Below are 13,324 nucleotides of genomic sequence, written 5' to 3'. Positions count from 1 at the left end.
CAGCTGAAGTTCAAGCAGTGCCTTATACAAGCTCCACATCACCTTCTTGCTCTTGTACTCTACTTCCTTATTAATAAATCCGAGGACCCTATATGCTTTATTAATCGCTTGCTCCTGCCACGTTCAATGATTTGGCTACATATATATTCAGGTCTCTCTATTCTTGCACCCCCTGTGGAATAGTACCCCTCTGCAGAATTGGATGGATAGTGTAAGTCGGCAGTGGGTTGAAGAGATTGAGCTAATCAGAAAAGAGAACGGCGGACTCCCGTATATTTACTTACTATAATATTATCATTGTACTACACTATAATAGATCAATATATTCCGTCTCACAGGTTATAATGTAAATGCGCTGAGGTAAACTATGGTGCGGAAAGGCCCATTGAGGATGGACTCTGCCCACAAACAATGAAACAATAAGATCGCCCATGATTTTTCTGTGTGGAATATCGAATGTGGTTGCCTAACCCTTTCCAATTCCGTTTTACTGCTTCTAAACATGCCATTAAAATGTGCAAAAAAATCAACTGACGATCTGAGCTCCGAACAGCTTTACCCCAACAACGTTTACAAATTCACCAAAAAAAAACTTGTAAGAACGAGACCAATCATTCAGCCTGACCAGCCCTGTAGTCTAGTCACTGCAATAGTCAAGGACGAAGGGGACTGTCCAAATTAAGTCAAATTAATAAAAACGCGCCTGAAAGTAAAACCTGTCTAGTTATAAAGAAACTGAATGCCAGAAAGAGAGGTTAAGCGACAAAGGGCTGTCCAAGTAATTTAATAAAAAACAACTTTCAAGAAATCCTAAACTGAAATAATACATTGTGACTAAATTATTTATAACTAAACCGTCCAAAGATATTATTGCCAATGTTTCATTTGCACATTTATAGACTAATTCTCAAAAAACATCTTCGTATTTGCCATATTTTATTGTCATTTTGCATTTTACAACAATATCAATATTTGTTCTTTTTTTAAAAAAAAATCTGTGAAAACGAGTATAGTTTTAAAAATTCAAACTAAAATGAAGGTGGGACGTCTCTCAATGAGGACACAGCCACTCAATCGGCTGGATTTAGGTTACCTAGATAGTTCACAATATCCTGATGGCCGTGTTGCTCTGCCAGATCGATGGGTCGTTGGTTGTTTTTGTTTCGGAGATTCGTGTCAGCTTTTCCGACCTCGATCAAAACTTGCAACGTATCCAGGAAACCTTCCCTGGCGACATCGTGGATCAGTGCCATTTGATGATTATCCTGCCGGTTCGGATCAGCTCCGTGCTCCAGGAGAAGGCGACAAAGTTCCGGACAACCCATTTTCATCACCTGAGAGTGACAGAGAAAGAGAGAGAAAGGAATTTGCCTCCAAACCGGTCCTGGATCCTGCACACCCAGTGTGTTGCACCCCATGGAACCACAGTGCACAAGCCTAAATTTGTCTTCGCCTCCATCTTTTTGTTTTTGACTAATGTCTGTCTCAATGCCTTATTAAACAACTTTCTCAAGTATTTGTATAGTATATCAGTAGACGAGGCAGATCACTGCAGCCGTGAGCGCAAATCGCTCGCCAATTTTGTTACATTCATTTGATATCCTTTCTTGCTTTCGGTTTTCGAATGAATCCATCCTCCCTACATTGGTTTATCCCTCTTTCTACGTTGTCCTAAAACACCAACAATACATACAAAAACTATGACATTCAGCCAAGTCTCACCTCAAACTTAATAATGATCAGCGAGTTCTGACAATACTGGGGGAGAACGAAAGGTGAACATTTTTAATAATTTAGCTAATGTCTAATCCCAGTCAGGATTTGAGGCGGGGTCTTACAAAATCATAGAATCCCTATAATGTGGGAGCAGGCCATTTGACCTCGTCGAGTCCACACCGACCCGCCGAATAGCATCCCACCCAAACCCACACTCCCTACCCTACCTCTGTAATCCTGCATTTCCTACGGCTAATCTACCTAACCTGCACATCCCTGGACACCAAGGGCAATTTAGCATGGTCAATACAAATAACTAGTTCACTATTAAAAAAGAGAAAAATCGCCTAGAATATATAACGGTTCATCAAGTTTTAAAAATAATCTGGATAAAGCCGTTAAGACAACACAGAAATGATTTCATTTTTTAATGGTATGCATCGAGATGTGGTTGTTAAGTTTGTAAAATTTACAAAAATAACATTGATATTTTAGGAAATGACATATTGACACATTTATTTACAATTAAGTTATGTAAAAAGTACAATAAAATTAAAATGCCTGATTGTACTCAATGATCTTTGGCAAGCAGATATTTTTCTACACTGCCTGACGAAATTTCTGTCATCTTTCCTAATCTCTATTTTTGGCTGGATATCTAATTTTCTAATACTTAACCGGAGAGCGCCTAGGCGTATTTTCATTTTGCTTAATTTCGATTGATATTGATTTATAGTTAAATTATAAATTACACGGCATCATTGGCATTTAAAACAATATTTAGACACCAACGGTAAAACAATTGATTCTAAATAACGAGACAGCAGATTAAGTCAATATGGACTAATTTTGTTGGTCAGAGCTGTTACGCCGTCGATTTGGTTTGCACCAGAAACGTTATTATTTTTGAGCAGATTCTTATTTGTTTGACATTTTCTCAGATTCACGGTTTTTAGAGCATTTTGCATTAACATTCATTTCGTTAGTTTAGATACCGTTAGTGTTAATAAATGAAATTCATTTCAAAAGTTAATATGAACAAATATACATCGTTTTTCCATGATGTAAAGACTAAAATGGCGCCAAAGCAACGATTTTTATTTGTAATACGGTACAAATAACAACGTACAATCCTACAATTAAAGTTTTCTTTGCTTTGTTGTTTATTTTCTACCCTTTTAGTTTAAAAAGTCTGCCTAGTTAAAACACTTCCGGTATTTCTAACAGCAAAATGCGTTAAAATGCCCTTGCCGTAAAATTATATTCACTCGTCCAAAACTAACCTAAAGCTTGTATCAAGAAGCTAATTGCACAGATTATAGAAATCGAGGAAACTACTTGCAAAACTGAAACAATCAGAGGAACATCGGTCAATATTTGCCGAACCACGCAAAGATTAATACAGATATTGCGTCTTTCTTATGGACACTTCTCACTATATAAGCGAAGCATAAAAATGGAACATTCAATAAAAATAAAAATAAGTACCTGTAAGGGGGTCCTACCAAATGTATTGATCCCGTTGACGTCTGCTCCATCACTCAACAATCGTTTCACCTTGTCGTATTTCCCTTGAGCAGCTGCATTGGCAAGTTCGTCCTGATTAGCCATGGCGCCCACTTAATATATTTTTTCTTCCGTACTATTTAGAATAACAGTAATAATAATGAATTGGTGCAGGCTCGTTTTGTCAGTTTCCGAACCTGTTACTGCGACAGGTCTCTCTGTCCAGAGTATTTCACGAGTTGGAGAAGGTGGAGCGATGTCATTAAACCATCCTCCTTTGTATGTTTTTTTTTGGTCTGAGTGGCTTGCATGAATTGCAAGTGACTGTTGTCTGTCTATCTGTTTGTCTCGGTACATTGGAGGGGCTGCTGGGATGTGGGCTGTTTGGAGGAGGTCTCCCCTTTGGCAGAGCTGTAGCCCAGAGAGGGGCGCTGCACCTTGGACTGACTCGCTTGCAACGTGATCTGTTCCGACTTGTCTCCTGCGCCTGCGCGGTGGCCTGCCTGGCGGTGGGTGCGGAGGAGGAATGACATCACAGCGCCCGACTCCCTGCGTCTGCGCACGACGGCAGGCGGCGGTCACGCGCCTGCGCACAACCGGAATCGGCCGCCGGCCCGTCCGCAGCCCGCGCTTGCATACGAGGGGGAAACCAGCCAACAGATCCCGCGTCTGCGCTCAGAGGGAGCCGGCCGCCGGCAGCCGCGCGTCTGCGCACTCCCTTCCACAGATGAATGAATGGGACAATGTATCAGGAAGGGATCAGCGGGCATCTACCACAAAATGGGGGTGACTCGGAGAATTTCCACCCGGAGCAGACTGACCGGGAGCCTTCACACCGTCTGCCTCACTGGGTTTTCCGATACAGGCGGGCGATCAGCGACCCGAGGCGCAGAGGGAGCGGTGTTGCCGGGCGTTCGCGTCCGGCTCCCGGAGCTGCAGCCCTGGGCGCGTTTTTCTTATTTCTGCAAGAGATCAGGACTAATGCGTGCAGATCCTTTTTTTTGTCTTAAACCAATCTGTTCAGAGATGCTATGCTGCCGAGACAGACGGGACTTGAATCCTGGGCTTCCTGGCCCAGAGGTAGGGACACTACCACTTCGCACAAGGAGCCTCTCTCATGGATGTAGTGTTTTCCTTAAAATTTATCTGTTCAGATATGCTAACGACACGCCTCCGAGCTAGTGGAACTTGAACCCCGTCTCCCTAGCTGAGGTAAGAACACTACTACTGCCTACAACAGCATTCTCTCATGCACTGCAGCTTTATATATTTTTTTAAAAATCAACTTTTTCAGCAACGTTATTACCCATCTCTAGAACTCGTGGGACTTGAACCCAGGCCTCCAGGCTGAGAGGTACGGACTCATTTTGCTACTCTTAACATAGCTAGTGGTTCGAAATATATTTGAATCAGGCTGATCAGAAATGTTATTACACACCTCAGGAGCTCGTGGGACGAGAACTCAGGCCCTCCTGGCTGAGACGTAGCGACAGTACCACCGCGCTCCAAAAAGCCCTCATTGTCACCTCAATGCACTTCAGGTGCTGGCGTTTCTAATTGAAGTTAACGGCCAGGTCCAGCCTGGGCTGTCAATCGCTTTCTACCCCTCAATCATTCGGGAGCAAAAGACCATGCATTAATTTCAAGGTCGAGAAGCCGTACCTCCGAAACAAATGCACGGCCGTGTTCTTTCGGATTGCACTCATTGTTAAACGGCTGTTACCTCCCTTAAGAAACGTCCCCTACAGTTCGACAGTGACTGCCGTTCATTGACGGTAAAGCACGTTTCGACGTCTGGAGGCCCCGAAAGGCGCACAACAAATGCCAGAATTATACTATGAATTTCCAAGAACCAAAAAAAAGGCGATTATAATACGGATAAATTGAAGAAAGGTTACACCCACGACACTAAATTCTGTTGCAGTGATCAAAGCTTTTCAGTCCCAAAGTGCAAGGCGTGCCTAGCCCCTCGGCTTTATTCCCTGTAAGAAATCCAATTACTAGGAGTTCGCCGAGCACTTTGTTTTATTATTATGCACGTTATAATGATAAACTTTCAGTGCCCGTTCGAATATTAGATCATGCAAATTAGCGGAGCCGTGTTGCAATCAATTCAATGAAAATAGATACACGCTTGGTAACGCTGCCAGTGCAGTCTTGCTTTCCAGATTTCAACTGAAATCCATGCCCATTTCAGTAACTTTCGTAAGATCATATAATTTATCGCACTTCCTTCGCTGGTCTGTTATTCCAAGAAGAAAATGCATTATTTTAATTTGTAAAATTTGCAGTAATCGACAAAAAAACCGCGCTTTTTTTTTCTCAATTTTTGTCCTAAACGCGATGATATAAATAAACACTTCCTCCTGATTTATAACATTCTCACTTTGGTGCTGAAAGAATGTATCATTCATATTATTATCACGCAACAGTTAAATTATAGTGTCAGTGGAAGTACATATATCACCTTTTCAGCTGGGTTATGACTCCGAATTAATTTTTCTGGCGAGGTATCCGGTTATTTTTATGTCTGGATATTCTGCCGATTTCTTAATTCCGGATTTCCAATGCGACCCTCTGTAGGATTTTCACTACAATTACTTGCTGTTGGCACGGCTGGTGCATGTGCGCCTATATCTCTGCTTTAGATTCGCCCCGTTAACTCATTACACCGAAAGGGTCTATTTCCTTTCAAGTGTAAGATCACTATCTCTCCAACATGTGAGGGGGGGTTTCATATATATATACATGGCCCGCCATCCAAAAGAAAGAGAAAATAAACCTGCACTGGCCCTCAGAATAATATTCAAGTTGCTGTTGAATTGGTAGTTTTAACAACTGGAGATCATTTTTATTATTACGCAGTCCTGACGCGAAGATTGAAAACTAGCCATGTCTTTTTAACATCCATACTGTTAATTTTCCAAAGAGTGAATATTAGGCTCTGCCTACCAGTTTCGTCTGTTTGGTGTTCTACGTGCACTGTGCAATTTCTTGAATACTCTTAATCTTACCAGCAATTAAATTGATTTTCTTTCATTTCAAAATGGCTCCTTTTATAGTTGTATTTGTCGTTGTTTAATAAGAAAGATGAAAGCCTCTGTTATTTCTCAGTTCTCACTTACTTGTGGACATTAATTCGTTGATGATTGAACAGCGGAGCCTACCATTATGTTTCAAGCCAAACTTCGTAAACAGTTATATATATGAGGAATCCGGAATTATATTTTTCCAAAAAAGTCCAAATTCTACTTCACAACTTCCCTGTTTATGATTCATGTCAGTACATGCATTCGTGTTTAAATTACATTGATATGAACAGCCACATTGCAAAAGAGAAACCATTATTTAAATAAATAACTGCTAATTTATCTACTTTGTCTTATTGCAGTAACATGCTAGCTTTATTTGCTTTCCTGTGTTGCACACATCTGTGCAGTTTAACCAAAAGATTTCCTTCGACCACGGCTTGTGATGGATATGATGATATTAATGTGCTTACATCGTGCAAGTCAGATCACAAGTAGAAACTATGTATTGCTCATTTGAACAAATAGCTGTCAACCTCCAGAGAAGGCCTGCTTAATCATGAGCCTTTTTTTTTGCCGACAGTGAAAGTATATCACAGATCAAGTGTGCTTAGAAATTGGATTAAATATTTTACAGTAATAAATTGAAAATAAAAGAAGATCTTGGAGTAAATATTTAACGTTATTTAGGAAAGTTAAAAATGTCCAACAATTGCCTTGTGTGTGTGTCCACGATGGTGATCCGACTGTGAGAAGTCCTTGAAAATGATTCTACTCTTCTTTAAAGTTGTATATTTGAAACTTGCAATAGACAAGATTATTTATAATGTACGATTGATATAATGGAATTAAGTACTTATTAAAATCTCTTGTGAATTAAAGAGTTTTCCCATTGGCCCAGGAGAGTACTGCCGCTCTCTTGCAATGAGCTTGAATTAGTAGGACTATCCTACCCACTACAATTAGAAATATAATTCGTGTTGGGGTTTCTCTTTGTAGTTTAATTGCTTTTATTTAATGGATTTTCATACCTTACAATTATTAAACTGTGCAGAAGAAATATCCAAGCTATAGAGGGAAGTACACTTTAGGCCTTTAGAATAGTCCCATTGTGTGACAGTTAGGTAAACAGTATATCAACATGCCTTAATAATTACTGCAACATAAAAATCAATAGGTTTTATGAAATTTATTTTCCATTAGATGCCCCATTAATTATCGGCGACAATAATAAACACAGGCTTTGAAACATTGCCCAACTGTGAAGTCATTGATTTCTGTACGATGTGATACATTCCCTTGTTTATTTAATATTTAATTCTGTTTACAAGGTCTGAAATAATGTGTTGATTCTACAAGGAGTTTATATTTCCTTTCAATTGTATCCCTTACCTCGCCTGAACTTAGCTCGTGCTAAAAAAAATCCTTCACAACGATTAGTTGAATAATCGCTAGTAAAATTGTTCAAAGGGCATTGAACAAACTGCACTTGAATGAGCCCCCAGAGTGTTTACAATTAAAAACGCGTACATCCTGTTAAAGCTAGTTATACACCACCTACAAACACGAACAAAATTATGTCGAATTAAGTACATTGATTTATAATCAAGTGAGATTGTGTACATACAGTATGAATAAAATGGTGACAAGTTCCAAGACTGACGGCTGGAATCCTCCAGAGCAACACTTCATGTTCTTAGATGTCATCTCTCTCTCTCTCTCCCGAAACTCCCCCGTCTGCATAGTTTCTGGGGTTTCAATATGATATTTCCCCTGCTTTATTTGCTATTTGCTAATTATTGTGGGGATTCACCAAAACATTATGTTTTTTTCTTCTGAGAAGTATAAGATCAAAGTATTGGACAAATAAGAGCAATCTTCATGAAAAATGGTTTACATCGGCTGCTAAATATTGTCATCCACTCAATCTTACAATAACTATATTGGGACGATTGGTGAATATATGCTTAGCATTTACAATTTATAACTAATTAATTTCGAACGCATTCCACCCGCAAGCCCCTCCCACGCGGACATGAGTAATAGTGAGATCTAATTTTAAGTCATGGGTACAACTTTATTATGGTTTTATATTTTAATGATTGGGAAGCGTGTCTGCCCCAAAAAATGTCATGAATCTGTCTGTGGTCCTATTTCTCTCCGCTTTGTCTTTCTGGGAGTCCAGGCGGCTTCTGCAACCGATCTGCTTTCAGTGCCTTTGTAGGTGGATTGTGTTGGTTCTCTAACACCTTGCTGTCTGTTTAATTGACCGAAAACTCGTTTAAATAAAAATATGGCCTTTCGACCGCTTCGAGATGAGGTTGAGATACAGTACAAGAGTCGAGATTGTTTAAATGCTGAGGACACACGTTTGTATTTGAAGTGAATGAATGCATAAAGCATGTGATAAAGTCCGTGGCTAAAGTTTGGAAAAAGTCAGACTTGTTGACAATAGTTAACATCGGACACACATTAATTAAAGCCAAGTGCCTAGTTGTATGCATGTTATGCCCTAAATGTACGTTTCTCAAATACAGCGGGCACACAGGCATTCGGCAGTAGTGTGGTGGCAGTGGTTCTATTGAATTCATGTCACAAGGCGTTGCAGTATTTTCACTTGGTAATTCAATCCTGAACTCGACGTACGCTGCACTATCGAATTATAAATGATCCTATAACCTCAGATAGAAAAATGTTGCAAAAATAATTGTTGCGATGGATTTTCTTACTAAAATTGAAAAACGACAACGATTTCTTTGACCGCTATATGTGGCGATCATTGGGTTGTTTTTTTAGATTTGGTTTAAAGCAATTCAGCTGAAACTACCAAAGTCAAATAAAGGAATTATTTATTGTTGGAGTTGTCTAGAAGGATAGAAAAGCACATTCAATGGTAACTGTCAAAAATTATTGGGAAAAATATTTTAAAAGGATACAGTCGTAGAAATATCAACAGGAGCGCGGGGATGCATCCAATAGCTCTTTTCAAGATCTAGCACAGGCACCACAGGCCGAATGGTCTCTTTTGTACAGTACGATTCTATGATAAATACAGAAGGGGGAATTATTGTGGCTGTACTTACCATTTCCTTTTTAAGATAGCTTTGCTGCAAATTTTCACCCATCACCCACCTTCAGATCATCTATCTCCAACTTAACCTTCCTCGATTTCAATGTCATCATTTAGTGGGCTACCCTACTGGTCCAACAAAGGGTGGTGAGTGAGAGGAATGCACTGCCAGAGGAGATGGTGGAAGCAGACACATTAGCAGCATTCAAGAAGCACCTGGACGGATACATGGGTAGGAAGGGAATAGAGGGATGCAGATCTTGCAAGTGAAGATGGTTTTTGTATGGAGGGACAAAATGTGTCGGCTTGGAGGGCTAAAGGGCCTATTCCTGTGTTTATTTTGTTCATATCCACCATAAGTCACATAGTCCCATAGCTAGCTTGATTGATTTACTAGCTTGGTTAATTTACTTCCACCTTACTGCCCCTAAATATTCAACTTGGACTTCAGTCTCCTCCACTTTGTTTTCCTCTTTTGTTCTATTTCGCAACAAGTGACACACTTTATGGGTGTTACAAAGCTCTCTGGAATGCCACATTGCATCTCCTATCTTCTATTTCCATACCATGAATTAAGCATACTTCTCAGTCACAACCATTTATAAACTAATCTGAAACACACCAACATTCAATATATAAAAACCACAGGTCAGTTATGATTCAGCATTACTTACATTTTGATCAGAGTGTAAAGCTGTTCTGAAAGTATTATGTGTAAATTTGTGAGGTAATTATACACTATTTATATGCATGATTTAAAGACTTTGGTGGTGAATACTAAAGATTATAATTTTCAAAGTTTGGGAGAAGATTTGTAGCTCGGAGGCTCCCAAGCACTGAGGATGTCACCTAGACAGGGGACAAAATGTCTGCAACACAAAGTCCCAGCTCGGTGAACAGAACCACAACAATAAAGATTATAATGTTGCAGTATACTTGTTGATGTTGTTTGAAATACCACAGGATGATTTAAATCTGGAAGAAGCACCTACTCAGATCTGAAATAAAAACAGAAATTGCTGGAGAAATTCAGCAGGTCCAGTGGTATCTGTGGAGAGAAAGCAGAATTAGTATTTCGAGTCTAGTGACCCTTCTTCAGATCTGCCTTTTTGAACCAATTGCCTTCAATATATGTTTAGAGGAAGAAGTAATTTATATTTAAAGAGTTCTTAAGAGACTCTATGACTCTAAATGAATTAACTGAAGTATGTTTCAAGTACTGTTGTTAGATAGACAAACACAAAATATATTTGAATACAAAAGGATTTCACAGACAATAAGTTACATAATGACCAGATAATGTGCTTTTGCTGGGCTTAGTTGATGTACAAAAGGCAACTCTTTTTTTAAGAAGGTGCCTTGGGCTTTTACATTCACTAAGGAAGCTGATATGATAGGCCTTCAGCATCTCACTAAAAGACAGCATTGATAATGATACAGCACCCTCCACATACAGCACCGCAATATCAGTCTACATTTTCTACCAGGTCTGTAATGCAGCAAGAACATATAAATCTGCCCGAGAGTGGAGTGGTAATTTTTAAATGTAAATTTGGAGACGCATTCATTTGTAAAAGTACTGTTATAAATCAGTGATTTTTTTTTTTCTCTATAATTTGTATACATTATATCCATAGAGAAAAAAAGTTGTCTCAAACCAAAACAAACTATTCATGCCTTTCTAATTTTTGATGAAGTATGGATACACTCAGTAATTCATGTTTTGAATCCCTGGACCTGAAGTTTACATTCTCGTCACAAAATAAATCACTTTGTTTCATGCATGTGTCATAAAGAAAGATAATGAGCATTCAATCAATGTATAAGGAACAAATGCCTTGGATTTGTTTGCTAGAGTCAAATTAAAATATTTGTTTCTTCATTTGCCACTGTACAAAACCACACTGCTTTAGTGACAATATATGTATATACAGATTTTTTATATGAATAAAGTATATTTTTGAAATAAAAACAAAGATGAGTACTCAGTCAATAAATCATGTCCACTCCGATGTCTTGCTCAGCTCTGAGTATGAGTTGGTTGAGACTAATTATAACTTAAACATTTTTGTTACTGCTAAAGATGTGTGAAAATAATAGCACTGTACTGGCCAGCAGTAAGCTTATCAAATTTCGTGAAGTTCAAATCTGGAAAAAGCACCTTATATAGCACCTTCAAAGTAATAAAATGATCCAAGGCACTTCACAGTAACATTATAAAACAAAATGTCACACTGATAAAAGGAGATACTAGGTCAGATAATTGGAAGTTTGGTTGAAGATGTAGATGTTAAGCAGTGTCTTAAGTGAGGAAAGAGAGGTAGAGAGATTGGGAGATTTAATGAGGGAATACCAGAGCTTCAGGTCAGAACACTGCAAGTATAACAACTAATGGTGGATGATTTGAAATGTGGAATGCTTGTGAAACCAGAATTAGATTAATAGAATTATCATGAAGTTATGGAGATGGAAGAGATACAGGGATGGGATTGTTGAGGCCAGGCATGGATTTATATTTCAAATTTTGGAAATTGACTTCCTTGATTAAGAGCCAATGTAGATCAGTGAACAGATAGGGGAACAAGGTTGGCATGAATTGGGACATGAGCAGCAGAATTTTGTATGTTTTCATATCTATAGGGGATATGCTAACCAAATGTACCTTGGGATATTCAAATCTAGAGGTACCAAAGCCACAGAAATAGTTTCAGTAGATGAGCTTGAGGCTAAGATACAGTCAGTTACAGAGGTACAAATAGGAGGTCTGTGTGATGGGAGAGTTCAGCCTGAAACAGTTGCCAAAAGGAGGTTGGAGTCGGTGGTCATTAAATGGATCCTGTGTGTCAGACCAAAGACAATGGCTTTGGTCTTCCCAACACATTCATCTAGTTACCTGAAAAGCAGTTTGAGTATTCTGAAACTAGCTGAGGTCAAGACGTGTCGAGATGAGGTAGAACTGGGTGTCATTGGCATACACGTATAAAAGAAGCTGTGCTTTTGGATGATGTCACCCTGGGGATGTATATAAATGGGAAACAGGACTGGCCAGGATAGACCCTTGGAGGATACTAGAGATAACAATATGAGAGCTGGAAAAGAAGCTGTTGCAGATGATTTCATTATAACGGAGCCAGATGGCTGTGCATGAACACTGTGCATGAACACCGTTGAATAGCAATCACGATATGATGGGGAAATGCAGTTCACAAACAATATTGCTGAAGTATACCATCAAAGGAGAAAAATATGGTAACATTTTTTGCAAACAGTTACTTTCCCTAATCTACTCATGCATCCTATATATAATTGCACATAATAACACAGAGACCTAAGCAAATTCCATATCTTGTTCACTTTAAGTAATGTGTCTTTGTATAAAGCTTTGAGTAAGAGCAGTAGAGTAACCAAATGGAATTTAATTCTGAAAAATAGTGCACAAAGTATCTAATCAGTGAATGCATCAGTACTGAGAAATGAAAAAAAATTAAATTAAATCACCTGGTCTAATGCCACATACAAGAAGCAGGTGGAGGAAATATTAAGGTTTTTGTGACTGTTCATTTGCACCATAGTAACTGTAACATCTGGAATATTATGTCTATTAGTAAAACATTTTTTGCCATCAAAAGAATTTGCCAATACTCGCAAACCCTGACATTGATAACACTTTAATTCAAACATCCAGAATCTTTACTACATCACACATCTCCATTTTGTTAATCTTGTGAGGGGTTTTTGGAAGCTATACCTTCACAGGCTACCTTATAAATAGTTCAATCTGATTATTGCATCTTGCACTTGCCAGAAGTGTAAACCGTGTTCATATGTTTACTTTGAAATCACTTTTAAGCAAAACTTTGTTTTAGAATGTTCACTGAACCATATCTGTGTTCATGGCTGATACAGGAGACTGTGACTGTACCTTTTACCTTGGTTAGCACATGACTAATAACAAAAATCACAACTGTTTCACAATAATTGGATTCTAAGCCTCTTAAACTGG

At 38.8% G+C, this 13,324-nt stretch overlaps 1 protein-coding gene across 3 annotated transcripts in view; it reads right to left on the bottom strand.

The window, feature by feature from the left end:
* Positions 1-729: 729 nt before the first annotated feature.
* cdkn2a/b (cyclin-dependent kinase inhibitor 2A/B (p15, inhibits CDK4)) overlaps positions 730-13,324 on the bottom strand; it is a 66,545-nt gene continuing 53,950 nt past the window's right edge. Inside the window, exons 3-5 of one of the 3 annotated variants that reach the window (XM_043718884.2) lie at positions 7,879-9,291; positions 3,205-3,358; positions 730-1,334 (exon numbers count right to left, since the gene is read on the bottom strand). In XM_043718884.2, the coding sequence (XP_043574819.1) occupies positions 1,071-1,334; positions 3,205-3,327 (387 nt within the window). In that variant the 5' untranslated portion in view covers positions 3,328-3,358; positions 7,879-9,291 and the 3' untranslated portion in view covers positions 730-1,070. Of the gene's footprint in view, positions 1,335-3,204; positions 3,359-4,660; positions 4,858-7,878; positions 9,292-13,324 lie in introns of those variants that run through there. The other 2 variants (XM_043718898.2, XM_043718892.2) reach the window with 2 other exon arrangements.

The sequence above is a fragment of the Chiloscyllium plagiosum genome, unplaced genomic scaffold (genome assembly GCF_037043375.1).
Source record: "Chiloscyllium plagiosum isolate Xiang-an unplaced genomic scaffold, Cpla_swu_hap1 HiC_scaffold_2, whole genome shotgun sequence".
Lineage (NCBI taxonomy): Eukaryota > Metazoa > Chordata > Chondrichthyes > Orectolobiformes > Hemiscylliidae > Chiloscyllium > Chiloscyllium plagiosum.
This window is presented reverse-complemented; position numbering and strand designations above follow the sequence as displayed.